At 39.4% G+C, this 16342-nt stretch overlaps 1 protein-coding gene across 2 annotated transcripts in view; it reads right to left on the minus strand.

The window, feature by feature from the left end:
* Positions 1–16342, minus strand: part of vps13b (vacuolar protein sorting 13 homolog B) — a 324831-nt gene that overhangs the window by 171898 nt on the left and 136591 nt on the right. For both annotated transcript variants that reach the window (XM_088929247.1, XM_088929248.1), the window contains exons 20-21: positions 12526–12635; positions 9886–10030 (exon numbers count right to left, since the gene is read on the minus strand). In XM_088929247.1, the coding sequence (XP_088785373.1) occupies positions 9886–10030; positions 12526–12635 (255 nt within the window). The remainder of the gene's footprint in view (positions 1–9885; positions 10031–12525; positions 12636–16342) is intronic.

The raw sequence follows: 16342 nt of genomic DNA on the forward strand, positions 1-16342 counted from the left end.
TAACACGGCAGCAATGAGGGGCTTTCCAACTGCAGAGGGATAGCTAATTCATAAGTTCATCCTAACACCTTAACACCAATATCTTATAATAACTTCAAATATCTCTTGTGTGGAACAAACAACAAACTACAACATGGAATTTAATTATCTCACTATACACAATACAGTGACAGAAATAGATACTACAACTACTGTACTTATTGGTTCTGTAGAAAATGGTCCTTTGAGAGCAAGCAGACAATGCAATATTTAAACAGATCAAAATAGATACTGTCTCCATTAATAATACCAAGATAAAACCCTGAGAAAATATTTTGGCCCAGAGCATCTAGGTCTGTGGTTCCCAGTTTTGGTCCTGGAGGAACACTGTTGCTGGATTTCTTTCCAGCTAAACTCTACAGTACATCTCTGTTGCGAAATGATGGTTACTACTTCTAAAAACGATAGACATTTAAGTTGCCTCTCCGCAGCTTTCTTGCCGTTACTTCATACTGAGCAGCTGTGACTTGTTGCTGAACGGACGAGAAACACACACGGGTGGGTGTGACGTTGTCGGGGCGACACCGCGGCAGGCACGGCCGCACACCTTTTTCCGGAGGCGGTTATAACGTACCTGACCGAGGGCCATTTTGAATTCCTGAAACAGCCACAAGGCCGATGCTTATTACATATCCAGTCTGACCTTTCAAAAGCTGAAAACAATTTTCAAAATATGTCCGAAAAAGAAAACTGAAATCAAGTAGCCTGTGATTAAGAGCTCGGGGAGGGACAAAAAAACAACAGACCCAGTGTTCCTCCGGGACCATGGTAGAGACCCGCTGTTCCATCCTGCTTTCAGACAGTATTGTTCGCAAGCTGTTGCACAGCTAGGAAAAGAGAAGCTTTTTTACGACATAACTAGCTTGTTTTATGCAATAAATCTCACCGCAGACTAATATCAATAATAAGCCATCAGTGATTTATATAAAAATGCTATGTATACTGTTGCTCCCAGAAATGCCGGCTCCAGTACTTTCTAAGGTTGTTTCCAATTTGTTTTAATGTTCAGAATGAAATGCATTTGTGTCTACTGTACATTACTGTACATGTTTTTTGAGGTTTTACCGCATTTATTCCAGCACTTCTTACATTTTACTTTGTATGCACTGAGATGCTCCCGATATTTAAGTTATTCCTCTTCATGGCATCGTGTCTTACTGGAATCCCTGATCCGCAGCTTCTACTCATACTCAATACGTATAAATCAGTCTAGCAGGTCACAACAAATTATGGCGCTGACCGAAACTGGCAATGTCTGCAGACAACTATTAAAGAAATAAAACAAAACTCAAAAGTAAAATTTAACCATACGTAATTGTGCTATCACTGCACGACATCAATGGATGGAGGCTAAATAAATTTGGAGTTACTATACTGTATAATAAAACAAACAGCAGGGCCACCATTTGTCATTTTAGAATCTCTTTATAGAATCCAAAAGGGAAACCAATCCAGCCACTTAAATTTATTACACACAAGAACATCATCAGCTGCAAACACAACTATTAATTTTATAAAACTTTACTCAAAACATTATCATGCTTAACCATTCTCTAGGGCTGCAACAGATTCTAACTACTTACTTCACATTTACAGTAATTGAAAATACAGGTTTAGTACAGTTTTAAAGCTCTTAAGGCAACTACCAACAGAAATGTACTATTCTCTATATTTATGCCATCATTTTAAAATTATTTTATTTTCCAGATCATCACATTTAAGTGAACTTACATCCAACTACTTTTAATCATCGATCGGTCCAATACAGAGCTATTGTGAGCCCTATCCTGGCAGACATAGTAACTTAGGTCACACTATGGACAAGGCACCTAACACACACAGAGTCCATAGCAGCTCACACACATGCACACACTGACTGATGCACGCAAGTAGGGGCACAATTTAGAGCCACCAATTAACCTGGAAGGCATGTTTTTGGACTGTGGGAGGAAACCGGATTACCTGGAGTGAGACCAAGAGGACTTGGGTGGGGAGAACATACCAACTCAGCACAGAAGGCGACCCAGTCTAAAACACAACCCAGGACCCCAGCAGCTGCGAGGCTGCCGTGAACAGGGCAAAAAAGGCGAGCGAAGCATGACAACTTAAAAAAAAAAGTGAAATCTGAGGGTTCCGCTTAAAGAAATAACAAAATAACAAACTGGTGTTTTAGATCAATTTGCCGAGTTGTAATTAGTCCAGCAAACTCGCAACTCACCCGTCTTCTCTTTTAACGATACTTTATATTTAAATAGAACATATGGAAATGCAACAAATACATATGCTTTAAGACTTTAATTCCAATGATTATATGTGAAATGTCATCAGCTTTAAGCATAATTCAAGGTCTTTTTCTAAGCGCTCTAGCATAGCAGTTATTTTTGTATCCAATCCACCTAAACCCTGTTCATACTGCAGAAAGGAAATAATGAGGAAAAAGAATAAGTACTGAAGCAAAACCCAATGTCCTATGAGAACTAAAGCTTACACATTTTATTCATTACTATTGAACTCTATGCCATAAAGTAATTTCACACAGAAATTAAATACCTAATTAATCAAAAAAAGACTGGATTTTTATGACAGAGAAGGAAGTTTAGTTAAATGATGAAACCAAGACCTTCAACAACTTAAGAGTTGCCATTCGCCTGATTGTCTGAATATGAGCAGCTTATTGTTTCAGATAATTAGAAACACAAGTTCTAAATGCTTTACCCTCTTCGAAATTTGATTACACTAGGAAACAATTTGTAATTTTTACATCTGTTCAGCACAGTTATTTCCAAGGGGGTTTTATTTATTTTTGAGGAGTAATCCTTTTTCTTTATTTGTTGCTTCATATCAAGACAAGTTGACATACCAACACCTACTGCACACACAACTTCATTACCACCTTCCTTGATGAAAAAGGAGGAAGGAAAAAAAAATAAAAATGGGCTCAAAAGTGCCTCAACCAGTACAGGAGACCGATCGCCTAAGGACTGGTTGAGCTCTATGATCCAGGCATTACAGGTTGGAGCCTTGGGTTACCACTAGTTGACTGTGTGACTCGAGTGCCTTCGAGGGTATGACAGGGATCAGTTGGGACGTGGCTGAGCGCCCTCGAGGGTTCGACTGGGATCGGTCGGGACATGGCTGAGCGCCCTCGAGGGTACGACTGGGATCAGCCGGGATATTTGATCAGGACACCTATTGGAAAAAAAGCAATCCTAGTGACTTCCTAGTCACCTGTGGCTTGTAATGCTAATTGGAGCAGAACTTCCTTGAAGTGTGTAGCCTGTGACACTCTATGTACACTCCTCTATGTACTCCTCTTTGTACACTCTAATGTGGGCGGGACAGAGGAGTTTGTCTACACTTCCTCCTCCCTATGTTAGGCTGTGGGGTCAGTAACTCTCTGAGCAGAGGTTTGAAAAACGATTACAGAGTGGGTGGATGTTAATATTGAAAAATAAAGCAAAAAATGAGAGAGGTACATCAGAATGAGAGGACAACTATAATTATACACTTCCAGTATTGAAGTACATTTAATACCCTTTAACAATTGAATTAACAACTTCTTAAATTGAGACAAGTTAAATATTCTTTTATTTTGTTTTTCAAATTAACCAATACACTGATTATGCAAAGCGCCTCTTAGCTACGATAAAGGAATGTGTTTTTTTTTAAATATTAAACACTAAGAAAGTTTCTGCTGACTGGAAGAGTGTTCATTTGTTGATCTTTAAGTTTACCGTTTTGATTGAATTTAGTTTAAAAAAAAATCCTCTTTGCTCCTGGAACTGGTTTCTGGATGGCTGTAATAGCCAAAGAGGAATTTATCTCCAGGTCTCTCCTTGTTTTTTAGCCTCTTCCCAAGCAAAACAGTGTGGTGCAAAGCAGACGGGCAGTCCGAAGAAGTCACATTTGTAATTAAAATCACTATAGCAGAGTGTCAAACTGTTGAAAGCTTTTGTTTTCACATGTAATCTGCCAGTTTGACTTAGCAGCTGATCTGTGCAGAACAGGTTAATCCTTAACCTAGTTTCCAAAGTACACTTACACTGCAGCCATATTGCTACCACCCGGGGTATATAATAATAGAACATATCATATAGTTAGGCATACAAATCCACACAATTATTAATCATAATCCATAGTCCATAGTTTTCTTTACATTTGTCTTACGGTACAAATTCAAATTTTATTCCTCCTTTAATTTTTTTCTCCTACAAGTACAGCGTTCCTGTCAACACAAATGTAGCAATGTCACAGGAAGTAGTCGACCTGCCCTCAAGGGACATGTGCACACCATGAGCTGAGAGGCAGGAGGCCGCAGACCACAGACGGAGTGACAGCTGAGTGACCGTGAGCACCGGAGTTTTCCAGTGGCTTCCAGGCCATGCTGGAGACAGATGTGGTCACCAGGAATATGGAGGAGTGATGGACTGCAGGAAACCCAGGAGCCCACTTATCCCTTCAGTAAAAGGGAGGTAGTGATAAAGAGAGTCAGTTATGAGAACAGACAGGGAGTAGTGTATGGCCCAGTTGTAATGGTCTGTGCTGGAATGAGTGAAGAAAAGGGCAGGCTAACAATTCTGCTAGATGGGTTTAGATAATAAGCTCAGGAACTCTACCAGTGCCACATGCAAGCCCAGGAATGAAAGAAGAAATATGGAGACTCAACATGTGGCTTTAAGATTGGTGCAAAGATGAGGGGTTTATGTTTATGGGGCACTGGGGATCCTTCTGAAACAAACAGGACCTGTACATGTTGGATGGGTTGCACTTCTCACTGATGGATGTATATGAGAAGCATAGTAGTTCAGGTGGGTAGCTGCGTCAGCATGCGTAGGCTGTAAAGGAACAAGTAATAGGTTTATTCCATGCAGAAAAAAAGAAGAAAGAAAACACGTTTCGACACCTGAAGAAGGCTCCACGGCTGAAATGTCGTGTTTTCTTTCTTCTTTTTTTCTACATGGAATAAACCTATTACTTGTTCCTTATGGGAAGCATATGCATACAGCAGTCAAGGAGCATTCAGACTATGGAACCAGCTGGACAGGGAGCTCAATTCTGCTTGGCTTAGGAAAACCCAAGAAAGCAATAAGAACATGCTTAACATAAAATCCATTCCTAACATCAAATTTATATCAGTGTCAGGAATAAATTGCATAACTTGAGGTTACTCTCTTAGGTAACTTAGTCATTATAGGAGTAACTGAGATATGACTAAAGGAGTATAAAAGGAATTAATATAAACTGAAAGGTCCCACATTTTTTCAGAAAGATATCACAGAAGGGCCTGTGGTGTATCCTCTAAGATACAGAAATGAAGCAAAGGGAAACAATCTTCTGGAAAACAGAACATTTAAGGCCTTGATAACAGTTGTATGCTACAGACCATCTTACGATGACATGGGTACATGAAACACACTTTCTGGTGACATCTGGAAGACAAGTAGGAAAGATGGCATTATTGAGAGTTTTCTATTTTCCACACATTAATGGGCATATTGTGATGAGGAATACAACACAAGCTGCAGCTGTCATGGTTATTAAACAGTTAAACATCACTTTTTAACCCCATTTATAAGTCACCTACTAGGAAAGATATGATAGAACCACTGGGAAATTGTAACCATAATACAGTAACTATTGATGCATATTTTAAATCCCCAAAGCCCAAGCCTAAAATGAGAGTTTAGAATTTTAGAAAAGCAGACCATGAAGGAATGAGACAGAGTTTACAAGCGATGAACTGGGAACAGATGGATACAGAGTCAACAGCAGAAGAACAGTTATACTTCAAAAACAATGTTAATGCCTCAAAATGAATTAATACTTAAAACAAATTAGTCCCAAGTATGAGAAATTGTGGGCTGAGTAGTTCCATGGAGAAATTAAAATAGAAGGAAGAGTATTCAACAGAATGTGTAAAAAAGGACCAGATTCAAAGATGGAAAAAGAGCATACTAAGCTACAAATACAGCTACAAAAATGTATTGCTTAGAGAATACTGCAACAGAGGCACAAAATAATGCAAAGCATTTTTCCATTACTACAACAGTAAAAGAACTATAATGCTGTAAACATTTATAGCAAAACAAGTAAACAGCTCATGAAATAGATTAAAATATTAATTTTCAAATGAAAAGCTCTAAGAATCCAAGGCAATGTAGATACATGAATCAAGAACTTGTTAACAAACAGTAAACAGCCCATCAAAACGTCTAATTGGCTAAATGCAAGCAGTGGTGTACCACAGGGATACATTCTTGGACCTCTGCTCGTGCCAATATTTCTAAAAAGTTACAGTTGTTTAGAAATGTAAACTCTGCATAAAAATTACACATACAGTAAATAAGGGGAATTTTGAAATTTGGGTAAAATTGGGTAGAAACCTAGACAATACAAATTAACATCAATACATACAAAGTAGCCCATGCAGGCAGCAGAATTATACACTATATATTGCTCTGGATTGATTTAGAGCTGCAGGAAGCTACAATAGTGCTGTTTGTGTAGATACACTATTGCCTCATCCAGACATCGTGGGGCAGTAATAAAAGTAGCATACAGAAAGCGGGGTACATAGAAACAAATGTAATGGGAAGGTATGCTCAACCCTTACAAAGACCTTATTTAGAAATGACCTAGCAAGACCTTATTTAGAAAAGCATCTAAATAGCTTTAAAACGTTCTCAAAGAAGAACAACAGGAATTCTTAATCTCAGAGGAATGTCACATATAGTTATGATGAACAAAAAAAAATTCTCAGCAACCAGAATAGTACTGCAGAAAAAAACTAATGTTGGATACAGTAAAAAAAAACTTTGGTGTATAACACTGAAGCTGCAGTGTAAATAGCAAACCTACTGTATCTTACTGTATCTTTGGAAAAATCGCACAAATTGTAAAAACAACTATACACATACACAAAAATAGTACCAGAGACCAGTCTTGCTACAGTTGTTCTTTAAACAGGCAGTATTAATCCAGTATCACCAATCTGACCTGAAAACGCACAAGGCAACGAAACCTTTAACTGAAGTTCTGCACGAGCTCTCTGATCTCACCACCTACGCAGTTGTACCTTCACAGTGAACTTGGTCTCTTGCTGACCCTAAGCCACTTATTTACTTAGGGGCAACAGGGTCACATCGAGGTGAATCACACTTCTTCCCCAGCGAATAAGGAGAGGCCTCTGCGGGTCAGAGGCCTCAAAGCAACCAGACTTGAACCAAATCCCACCATCGAACAAAGCACTTCTCAAAAAGAAACAATTCAAAAGGACATCGCCCACGGTTGATATGATCTGTTTTATTTAAGCATGTGCCAACCTTTTACTCATAGACTTCACTGTTCACACAGCAGGGGGAAAGGATAATATATTCAGATAAAAGAGAACGACCAAAGGGCATGGCAATGGCTCACAAATCTTAAAAAAGAAAGGGAAAAATATCTAAAATGTTACTAAATAAACCATTCTACTGGGATGTAATGACTTTTCAACCAGCTAAGAGAAAGCAGTTTAAATAGACTATAACAAATGAAACGACAGAAAAAACACAACTCGGGTACAAGGTAGGTGTTCGCTTGTTTTTAAGTCAGCTGTCAAGTCTGTTTTTACTCTTCTGTTTTTATTTGACCGAACAGTTTGGCGAATAATGTGCTTCAAACTGCTCAACACAGCAAGCAATCAGATAAGGTTAGGACAGGAAGTTTAATTTGGCTATTTCCATTGCTGGACAGAGGATCGGCCACAAAACATATTTCAGCATGCTTTTCACATGGAGCTTGGGTTGTGAAATTTTAGGGAATCATGACTGGCTTGCTTGGGATTAGAAGGGGATTAAGTTATGTGGAAACCAGGACTTTTTTTTTTTGGTTTCAGTGCAGATGCGCAACAGGTAAAACAAAAGCCCACTTGTCTGAAAGTGAGGCTGACAGACTGCAGCCTGTTCAGACCCTTCTGTATACAGCAGGAACCAGTGCAGTTGTTTGCTTACATACATAATGACCGAATATATAAATATAAGTAAGCAAAGATGTCTTCGTTTGGAAAACTAATTAGCTGAGTGTGGATACAAAAGAGGAGAAACTACGACATGAAACCTGACCTTTTCACTATTACGGATTAGCCTGTCAGAGCTAAAGTAAATTACTAAATTTCCAATGGGTTTGCTGATTATTGAAAGCTTTACAATAATCAGATTCAAAACACTACATGAAATGTATATCCTTATAGATTTAAATACTTACATTGCTTTACAAAACTACTAAACAGTTTTTCTATGTGCTACAACATTTAAAGAATTTACAAACACATGTATGCACTTCTTTAAAGTTATAAAACAGTAGAGGCTATTTTTATTATAAAAATCAACAATACATTACAGATTCCAAAGACATTTATAAACATTGTACTATTTTTTTTACTTGTTTTGTAACATTAACACGGTTTTTATTTTTAGAAAAAAAGCACTTTAGGATTGCTGTATATTCCAGTTTCAACCACATTTATGTGCAGAAACACAAAAATCTGTTTATGTGTTGATCCTAAAATTGAAGCGGTCTCGAAGCACATTAGTTTCAGTAATAAAAGATGTCTCTTCACCTTTGGAGAAAAGAGGAGGGATTTTGTAAAACCTTTTTTCTTTCGATATTTAGCTTTAATGCTTAGGGACTGATTACAGGTGAAGAAATATTCTAAATAGCTAAGTGCTGTCTTTGTTCTGGATAGTAAAACACAAAGCAAGCACAAGGCTGACAAACATACAGTATACGTGTTGAAAAGGAGCCATCTCACCTCCACTAACATCACCAGGATAACAAGCACCAGCCTGTACAAAAACGTATCCAGGACCGATCATATGAACTGCTTCGCATTTATAAGTGCAATACTAGGATTACAATAAAACTGTACTACAATTCTGTAGCTTTACAGTCTATAGATTGTATTCAATCATATTGTAACCTGTTGAATAGAATGGCTCTCCTGAAAGTCACAGCTACCCAATTATACCCCATGCTTCAAAATCAGGAAACTCTCTAAAGCACATTAAAATAGATGTATCAGGACTGAATAACACAATAAAACACAATAAACAATAAATAACACAATAAAACCAAATAATTCATTGCCCTGAAGAGTTTTGTTTTTCTTGAACAACCTATTTTGCATTCCGTCAGACCAAGACAGCTTGCTATCTTCCAGCCATTCACATGATATACGGAACGTACTGCCATGTGTACCTTTTTAAAGATTGTGTTTCACTTCTTCTCACTCAGTCCACCACACTGACCAAGAAACATTATCTGGGAAATGAGAGCCATGAGCACTTCAGCACAAAGACCACATAAAATGTACTTGGTAATCCATCTAGCTTTGTCACAAGAATACATTTACTCATAGCACAGTATAAACTTGCATAGATTTCACCCTCCACAAAACTAGAGATTTCCATAGTTTCATAACAATACAACTCAGACTGGAATCCCCAGGAGGTGTAAAGGAAAGGGAATCCCCAGCTAGCACCTATGCAGCAGTCTGCGCACACCTGCACTTGACCCAGGGGATGCGTGTACAGTACGTTCCAGGCAGTGGAAATCTGGCAGACTTTATGAAGACAAACTGGTCTTGTGCAGTACATAGCAACGCACTGCATTGCACAGAGCTCGCATCTGCTCACCTACTCACGACAAGGGGCAGGGGTAGAAAGATCAGGGAGCCAAGACAATTCTACTATTCTAAAATAATCAGGGAGACAGTGCTGTATAAGAGCACTGACTTAAGATATTTCCTTACACGGCAGACAGCAGTGAAGTTAAATGTACAGGCTGAGCTCAGGGTTGATGACCTACCTGTTACAGTCTTGGTTTTCACAGGGCTGCTGGCGTAGTCAGAGGCCTGATTCGATGGCTGCTTCAACAAAGGCGTGCTTCCCACTGACTGGTCATCTTCCTTTTTCTTGGTCACAGGTACAGCAAGGGGCACTGCTCCTGCTGGCTGTAAAAACACCGCGCCACAGCGCCTGTCACTTGTACTCCTCAGATAAACCACAAGCCTCAACCTGAAACCACTACACTTTTGAGTCTCAATACATACACACTGCAATACAATAACAGCAGTCTTTTTGGCAGATTTACCAATGCATTGCTTATCTGTCAATAATGATAATGAATAACACACCCTGGACTCAATCAGGAACAAAAACACATTTCAATGAAGCAACAACAGTAATACCTATATGTTTAGGGTAGATGACAGTGTAATGAGGGTTTTTCAGAAACACACTGAGAAACTTATCTTTTTTTGTACTAATCAGTAAATACATTTTTTTTTTTATTTAAGATTAATACATATCCAGCCAAAACAACGACAAGTAACACAATGGAAACCTCGGAGCTCCAAGCTAAACAGGAGAGCGCCTGCAGCAGGTACGTTTATCTTTTAACTTCAGTACAAAGCCCTGCCACATGATGGAAAACCTCTCTAAACCAGCTCGCTTTCCAAAAGCTGCTGTAATGCAGTAGCAATGTGGAATAAGTAACTGGATAGTGTACTCACACACACAAAAAATATTTAAAAGGCTTCAATTCTAAAACATCAGATTACAAATGACAGGAGCATCCATTCCTGTTCCTGGGGGAGGGTGGGATTGAGTTGCAAAATTGGTCCAATTCAGCCAATAAATGAGCTGACGCTGATTCAGTTCATTAACAGCAGAGTTGGGAATAAAAGATTAGAAATGGAAAATTTCCATTAAAACATTACGTTTAACTGCACACAGTTTTAGCCATGTATTGTATCACCTACTAGTTTTGTTAATTCAAGCTCATTATTTACAGGTCAGATCATATATTTCAAAACGCAGCAAAACAACTGTGAAGCGCCAAGTTGCTGCCTCTGTGTTATAGTGTAGCCACGTCACACTTCCTTGACCATCACTACTGGGTTTCTCCTCACGCAATCTCGCCTTCAAGATGATGACCTGTGGACACAATTTCACTGACCGCTCCTCTCCACCACACTTTCAGCTCGTCTTCATGTCTGAGCGCTTGCCCGATCCCGGCATTTATGATTTTTCGCCCAGAACAAGGACGATCGTTTTTATTATAGCAGCTTCTAAATACAGCTAATAAATAAACGCAGAGGTGGAGTGGCCCTGAATTGAGCACGTGTCTGACCACTGGCTGGTAAATAACTAAGAGACAAACGATCAACAGGTCTCCTCTCCTACTGTAGGTGCAGCTCTTCTCATCTCTCCTTGCAGCTGCCAGTTCCTCTGTACCCTCTTGATGGTGTTACATGCTGTCATGCAAAACCATGACTTTTAATTTGATTGCACACACGGAACATGTCCTTCTGTGTGATGGGAGAGTGATGGACATGCAATCGTTTCTTATCTGTTTTGGGAGGGGGGGGGGGGGAGTTTTAGTAACTATTGCAGAGCACTACTTCACCTTTCTTGTCTGAATGAACCAACATCCGACTGATGAGACAATCACCCTGACCCTCCCTGGACTCTATAAGGTCACGTTCTGAAGGCTGTATGCAGCCTGCCGACTGAGAAAGGTGATAACTGCATGGAAGTAACCGAGCTAAAATTCCTTTAAGAAGTATCTTAACTGGTTATTTCATTTTGAAACGGACAGACTGTGTATATATTGTGTGTCCGTCATCAACAATCACTCAGGGTTATAAAAACAAACTCTAGGACAAATCCTTGACAACTGTCCTTCAAAGTAAACACCGTCTTATCTAAATCTTTGGGACCTTGAAATAAATGCTGATATTCAAACACGTAAAAGGCTATCCTTGAATTTTAATTTTTTGAAGATTTAGAACTGGCTTTTATTGTCATCAAAAAAACAATGCTTCGGACATGTCTTAAAGCTCAGAAAATCAGCAACATATGCTGTACTGAGGTGTAACACAACCAGCCCACAGAACCAAGGCAGGCAAAGTAAAACTTTAAAGATGACTTCCACTTAACAAAGCTCTGAGTTTTTTTCTCAACATAGTATAAATCATGGACAACCTATTAAAAACGTTAACTACTAAACACAATATACATCATAAGAAAAAATTGCTGTTCCCTTTCTTATTGTTCTCACTTTTCTTACACCTTGTTTTATTAATAAAGCATGTCTCAATTTCAGGAGTAAAAAGCAAGTATGTATTTGTGCAGCCCAAAATGCTTTATTTTGTGAATAGAAAAAAAAACTTTCTGTTTTGACACTGGCAAGCGACAGGCGTAGAGTACACGGGACACCAGTCCATCGCAGGGCAGACACACAGACGTGTACACACTCACACCAAGGCCAATCTTCTTTCAAAGTTTCTCAAAGACAAAAATGACAAAACCCCAACCGTGACGCCTGTCAAACAGTTCAAAGCTGTGCAGGCAGGGAAGGTATGCAGAGCAGCATGAAAGAACACGGAGAAATGAAAGGGCATCACTCAGCTGCTGAGGACAGCTAGGGGCCGATCGCTGTTACCTGTTGCATCGGCCGACCACTTCCCTTCTGAGGCTGGTGGAGAAGCCAATCGCAAAAGATGGGGTCCATGTTGACCGCAATTCCCTGAACGCTAAGCAGCAGGACAGCACCTACGAAACATTAAAACACAGCGAGACGTCACCTCTCATGTGTGAGACCTTAGACGTAGAAGCAGCGTTATTACCGTGTAGCCTGATCTTGTCTGATCAAAGAAGCTTAGCGGGCTTGAGCCTGGTCAGCACTCAGACAGATAACTCCTAAGGAAATCAGGGCAGCTGCTGTAAGTTGGTAGGCACATGTAGTCTGATTTCCTCAGATATCAGGAGTTAACCAAAGCGGAGCCTGGCCAAGAGTAGTGGGACGGGAGACCTCCAAGGAAAGTCAGGCAGCTGCTCTTGGTGGTGGTGGTGGTGGTGATGGTGGTGGGATCAGCAAGTGAGCCCCTTCCCTCAGGCCTAGAATTTCCAAGCCAATACCCCAGTATGATGACAGGGGACACTGTGCCGTCCCTCAGATGAGACATAAAACGGAGATCCACACTATCATTTACGACTTAACTATTAACTACTGCAGTGTTCGTACTGTAAATACTCCAGGGTTCTGGCTATTTTCCTCTCTCAAGCCTGAAAAGCCTAAAATGGCCTGCCTGAAATTTCCTCCTTAATTCAACTACTCCTCCACCTGAAATGCTGCACATTGGAGCCACTATGTAAAATTCAATTGTCAAATGTTTTGCCTTTTTGTCTGAACTGCCTAATTTTCAAAATACCAGCGAGAGATACAAAAAGGGCACCTTCCAACAAATAATTGAAAAAACTCAACCTTCATTTATACTTTCTATTTCTTACCAGTAAAAAAAGACTTACAAGACAACGCAGAGATCCACGTGTACAAATGCATTAAAATAAAAGAATATTTTAGCACTTCACATCAACAGAACAATTTCTTGATCTCCTTCAAGATCAAGAGCAACTTCAATGCAGTACCGTACTATAACGTGTTTGGAACAAAGTTGTATGCGTCTGACACTACGTAATGTGTTACACGTTAAAATAAATGCTCCAGAATAACTCCCATTTTATTGAGTTGAGTTATTTGGTGTAGTTTATCCTGTTAGAAAACATTTACACCATTGTTTAACTGGCACCGCATAATAAAAGCATGCAGTTTAGACAGCGAAGAACAGTTTGTTTCAATTGTGTGCAAAGTGTTTTAATTCGAAGCCAAACATAACATTTTCTTTCGATAAATCTCTGTGAAACTTGAGACTTTCTAGGGGTTTAGTTTATTCTTAAAAATTAATCTTTACCAACAATATCAGCCTGAGGTAATGCATTAGGATTCTATCAATAATGACTGCCATGCCTTGGGGATTAAATGAAACTCTGGAGTTTGCTATGGAATGCTTAAGACTTATGATAAGAGATCATTTTGTTCCTCTGATGAATTTCTTTATCCAAATGTTCTGTTTCAGACCTTGAAGAACTCTTGCATAAGCACAGTGTCAGCATCTTGTATTACATCAGGACACCCCAAATGCATAGCAAGAAAACTCTGTCTCACATACAGCGTACTGCACTGGTTCATATTTCAATACACATCGGCTGCTGTGGACAGAAAATTGTACACCTTAAGAAAAAACTGTTCTATTCACTGCACAATCACATTTTCTGCACAAACTGTGTAGTTTTTCCCCACAGAGTCAATGTTAATTGGGGCAGTCTGTTGATCATATTATCTACAAGGGTAGGTTAAGATTTAATAGTGGTATACTGACTCAATACAGACAACTTCTCTGGTCCCCGGATTGTAATCCAATTGGACCATGTCCAAGCACTCATACTTGCTCACATGTAAATATTTTCTAGGGGCAGGGGGCTACTCTTGATGACTGCCCCTGGGGTAGAGACATTTTGTCCATGTGTCACATGACTCCCTCTGAAGGAGAGTGACACAGGTTGCTAGGAGACGTTACTATGACTGCAGCAGCAGCAGCTGGGTCACTTGGCATTTGTGTAACAGAGATGGTACACAGTACCGACTTAATCCAGCGGGGAGCCACTCACACAATGAAGAAAAAATGGATTTGGAAGCTCAGTACAGATTGACAAACAATTCTCTTCAAAACTGGGATTTGTTCTCACTCTGGCCTCTAGATTGGCATCGATCTCTTCTTCAGCCCACAGCGTAATTCACAGTCTTCTATGAGCAATGACACGGTTGTGCGGCACATCACCAGAGCAATAATATGAGCATTTCAGAGCTGAGACCTTGCACACTTAAAAAAGAAAAAGATCTGTCATGGAAATTAATCCTGACAAGTCTGGTTAATTTTTAAGCCAAGTAGCTAAACAAAACATTACACCAACATGTGCTATGTGGTTAATAACAGTCCCAGTGATGATGTGATTGAAAGGTGTCTCAGAGCCCATCCACTGCATGTTCAGCAGGTGTTTCTCAGAGAGCTCGTATTAGCTCAACCTGTTGACACAAGTGTAATATTCCAAGTGCGAGTTAATAAGAGCTGATTTAGTGCGCTTCAGATGAGAGAAGTGTCACTGGGAGAGAGGCACATAAATTCACAGAGCCGCGGTGCAGAAGGACGCTCGCTCGTTTGACTGAAAACAGATCTTGAATAAATCAACCAAGTGGAAGCCGTGCACATTCTGCGTCCATGTGGCTCTGGAGCAGCAGAAGGGGCTGTGGAGGGGAATTAGCTGGGAGTTATTTTACTGTGCCAAAGGACTCAGTGGTATGCATTCCAGAGGAGCTTTATCAATTAGCCATCCTTGGGCGCCGCAATCATTATCACTCATCGTCGTGAAGAATGAAACTCCGCGAGGTTAGAAGGTTCAACTTTCCTGGATAAGTTGCTTTTTTAAATTAAAATGTTTCACTGTTTGTCAGTTTTATACCTCACCTGACAAGCCCGTAAAATCGCCCCTAAAGAATCTGTTTAACCCAAGGTTGGACAGCATTTTACCCTAAGCCAGACGGAGATAGCAGACACATCGATCTAAATAAAAGAGGAGTTCATTTGTTTTAATTAACATGCCGGACAGATATGGGCATGCACATCTCTTTTTATGGTAAGGAGTCCCTTTCCTATCAGTCCAGTTCATCACCATCTGTTAATCAGATGAGTCATTTGTAATGCATACATGTATTTTTTCTCAATTTTTCATGTTCACTGCTCATTTTCAACCTTAAAATGCTAGACATTCTCAGCAAGTCATCAGAAACAGTGTAGACAGATGATGTTTGGGATAGGATGAGAGAGCTATAATTGTTCTCCAGATGTTGATAAGGGCTGCTGTAATGCAAAATTCCTCCAACATTATTTCCAGTTCTATAGTGTTGAAAAGCAAAACAATTTAAACTTAGCCTTCACAGCCACATAAATCTGTAGCAGTAATATCATACAATCATAGACTGAAATATCAGCTGTTATCTATTTCGGCTGTTAAGATGGCAACTTAACAATAGATAACACATCAGCAGAATTAACTAAAAACCTATCCATTTAGGAATGTCCCATTTATTGTTAGCAATTATTAAATAAAAAACATCACTTCCCCAATGACTTTAATCACAACATTTTTCAAGAGAAAATTCACTCTTCTACGTAACTCTGAATTATTTATTTTATTTTTGCAAGAACAAGAGCAAGAGCTTCATACCATCTCAGAGAGCATATAAACTTCACATGAGAGAAGTGAAATGTCTGGAGAAGTATGCAGTTATGGTTATTTCAATGACTACTATACTATAACACTTTAAACAGTGTAAGAATTTTCCAGCTGTTCGATTTAAACAC

This window comes from Atractosteus spatula, chromosome 12 (genome assembly GCF_055471065.1).
Source record: "Atractosteus spatula isolate fAtrSpa1 chromosome 12, fAtrSpa1.hap1, whole genome shotgun sequence".
NCBI lineage: Eukaryota > Metazoa > Chordata > Actinopteri > Semionotiformes > Lepisosteidae > Atractosteus > Atractosteus spatula.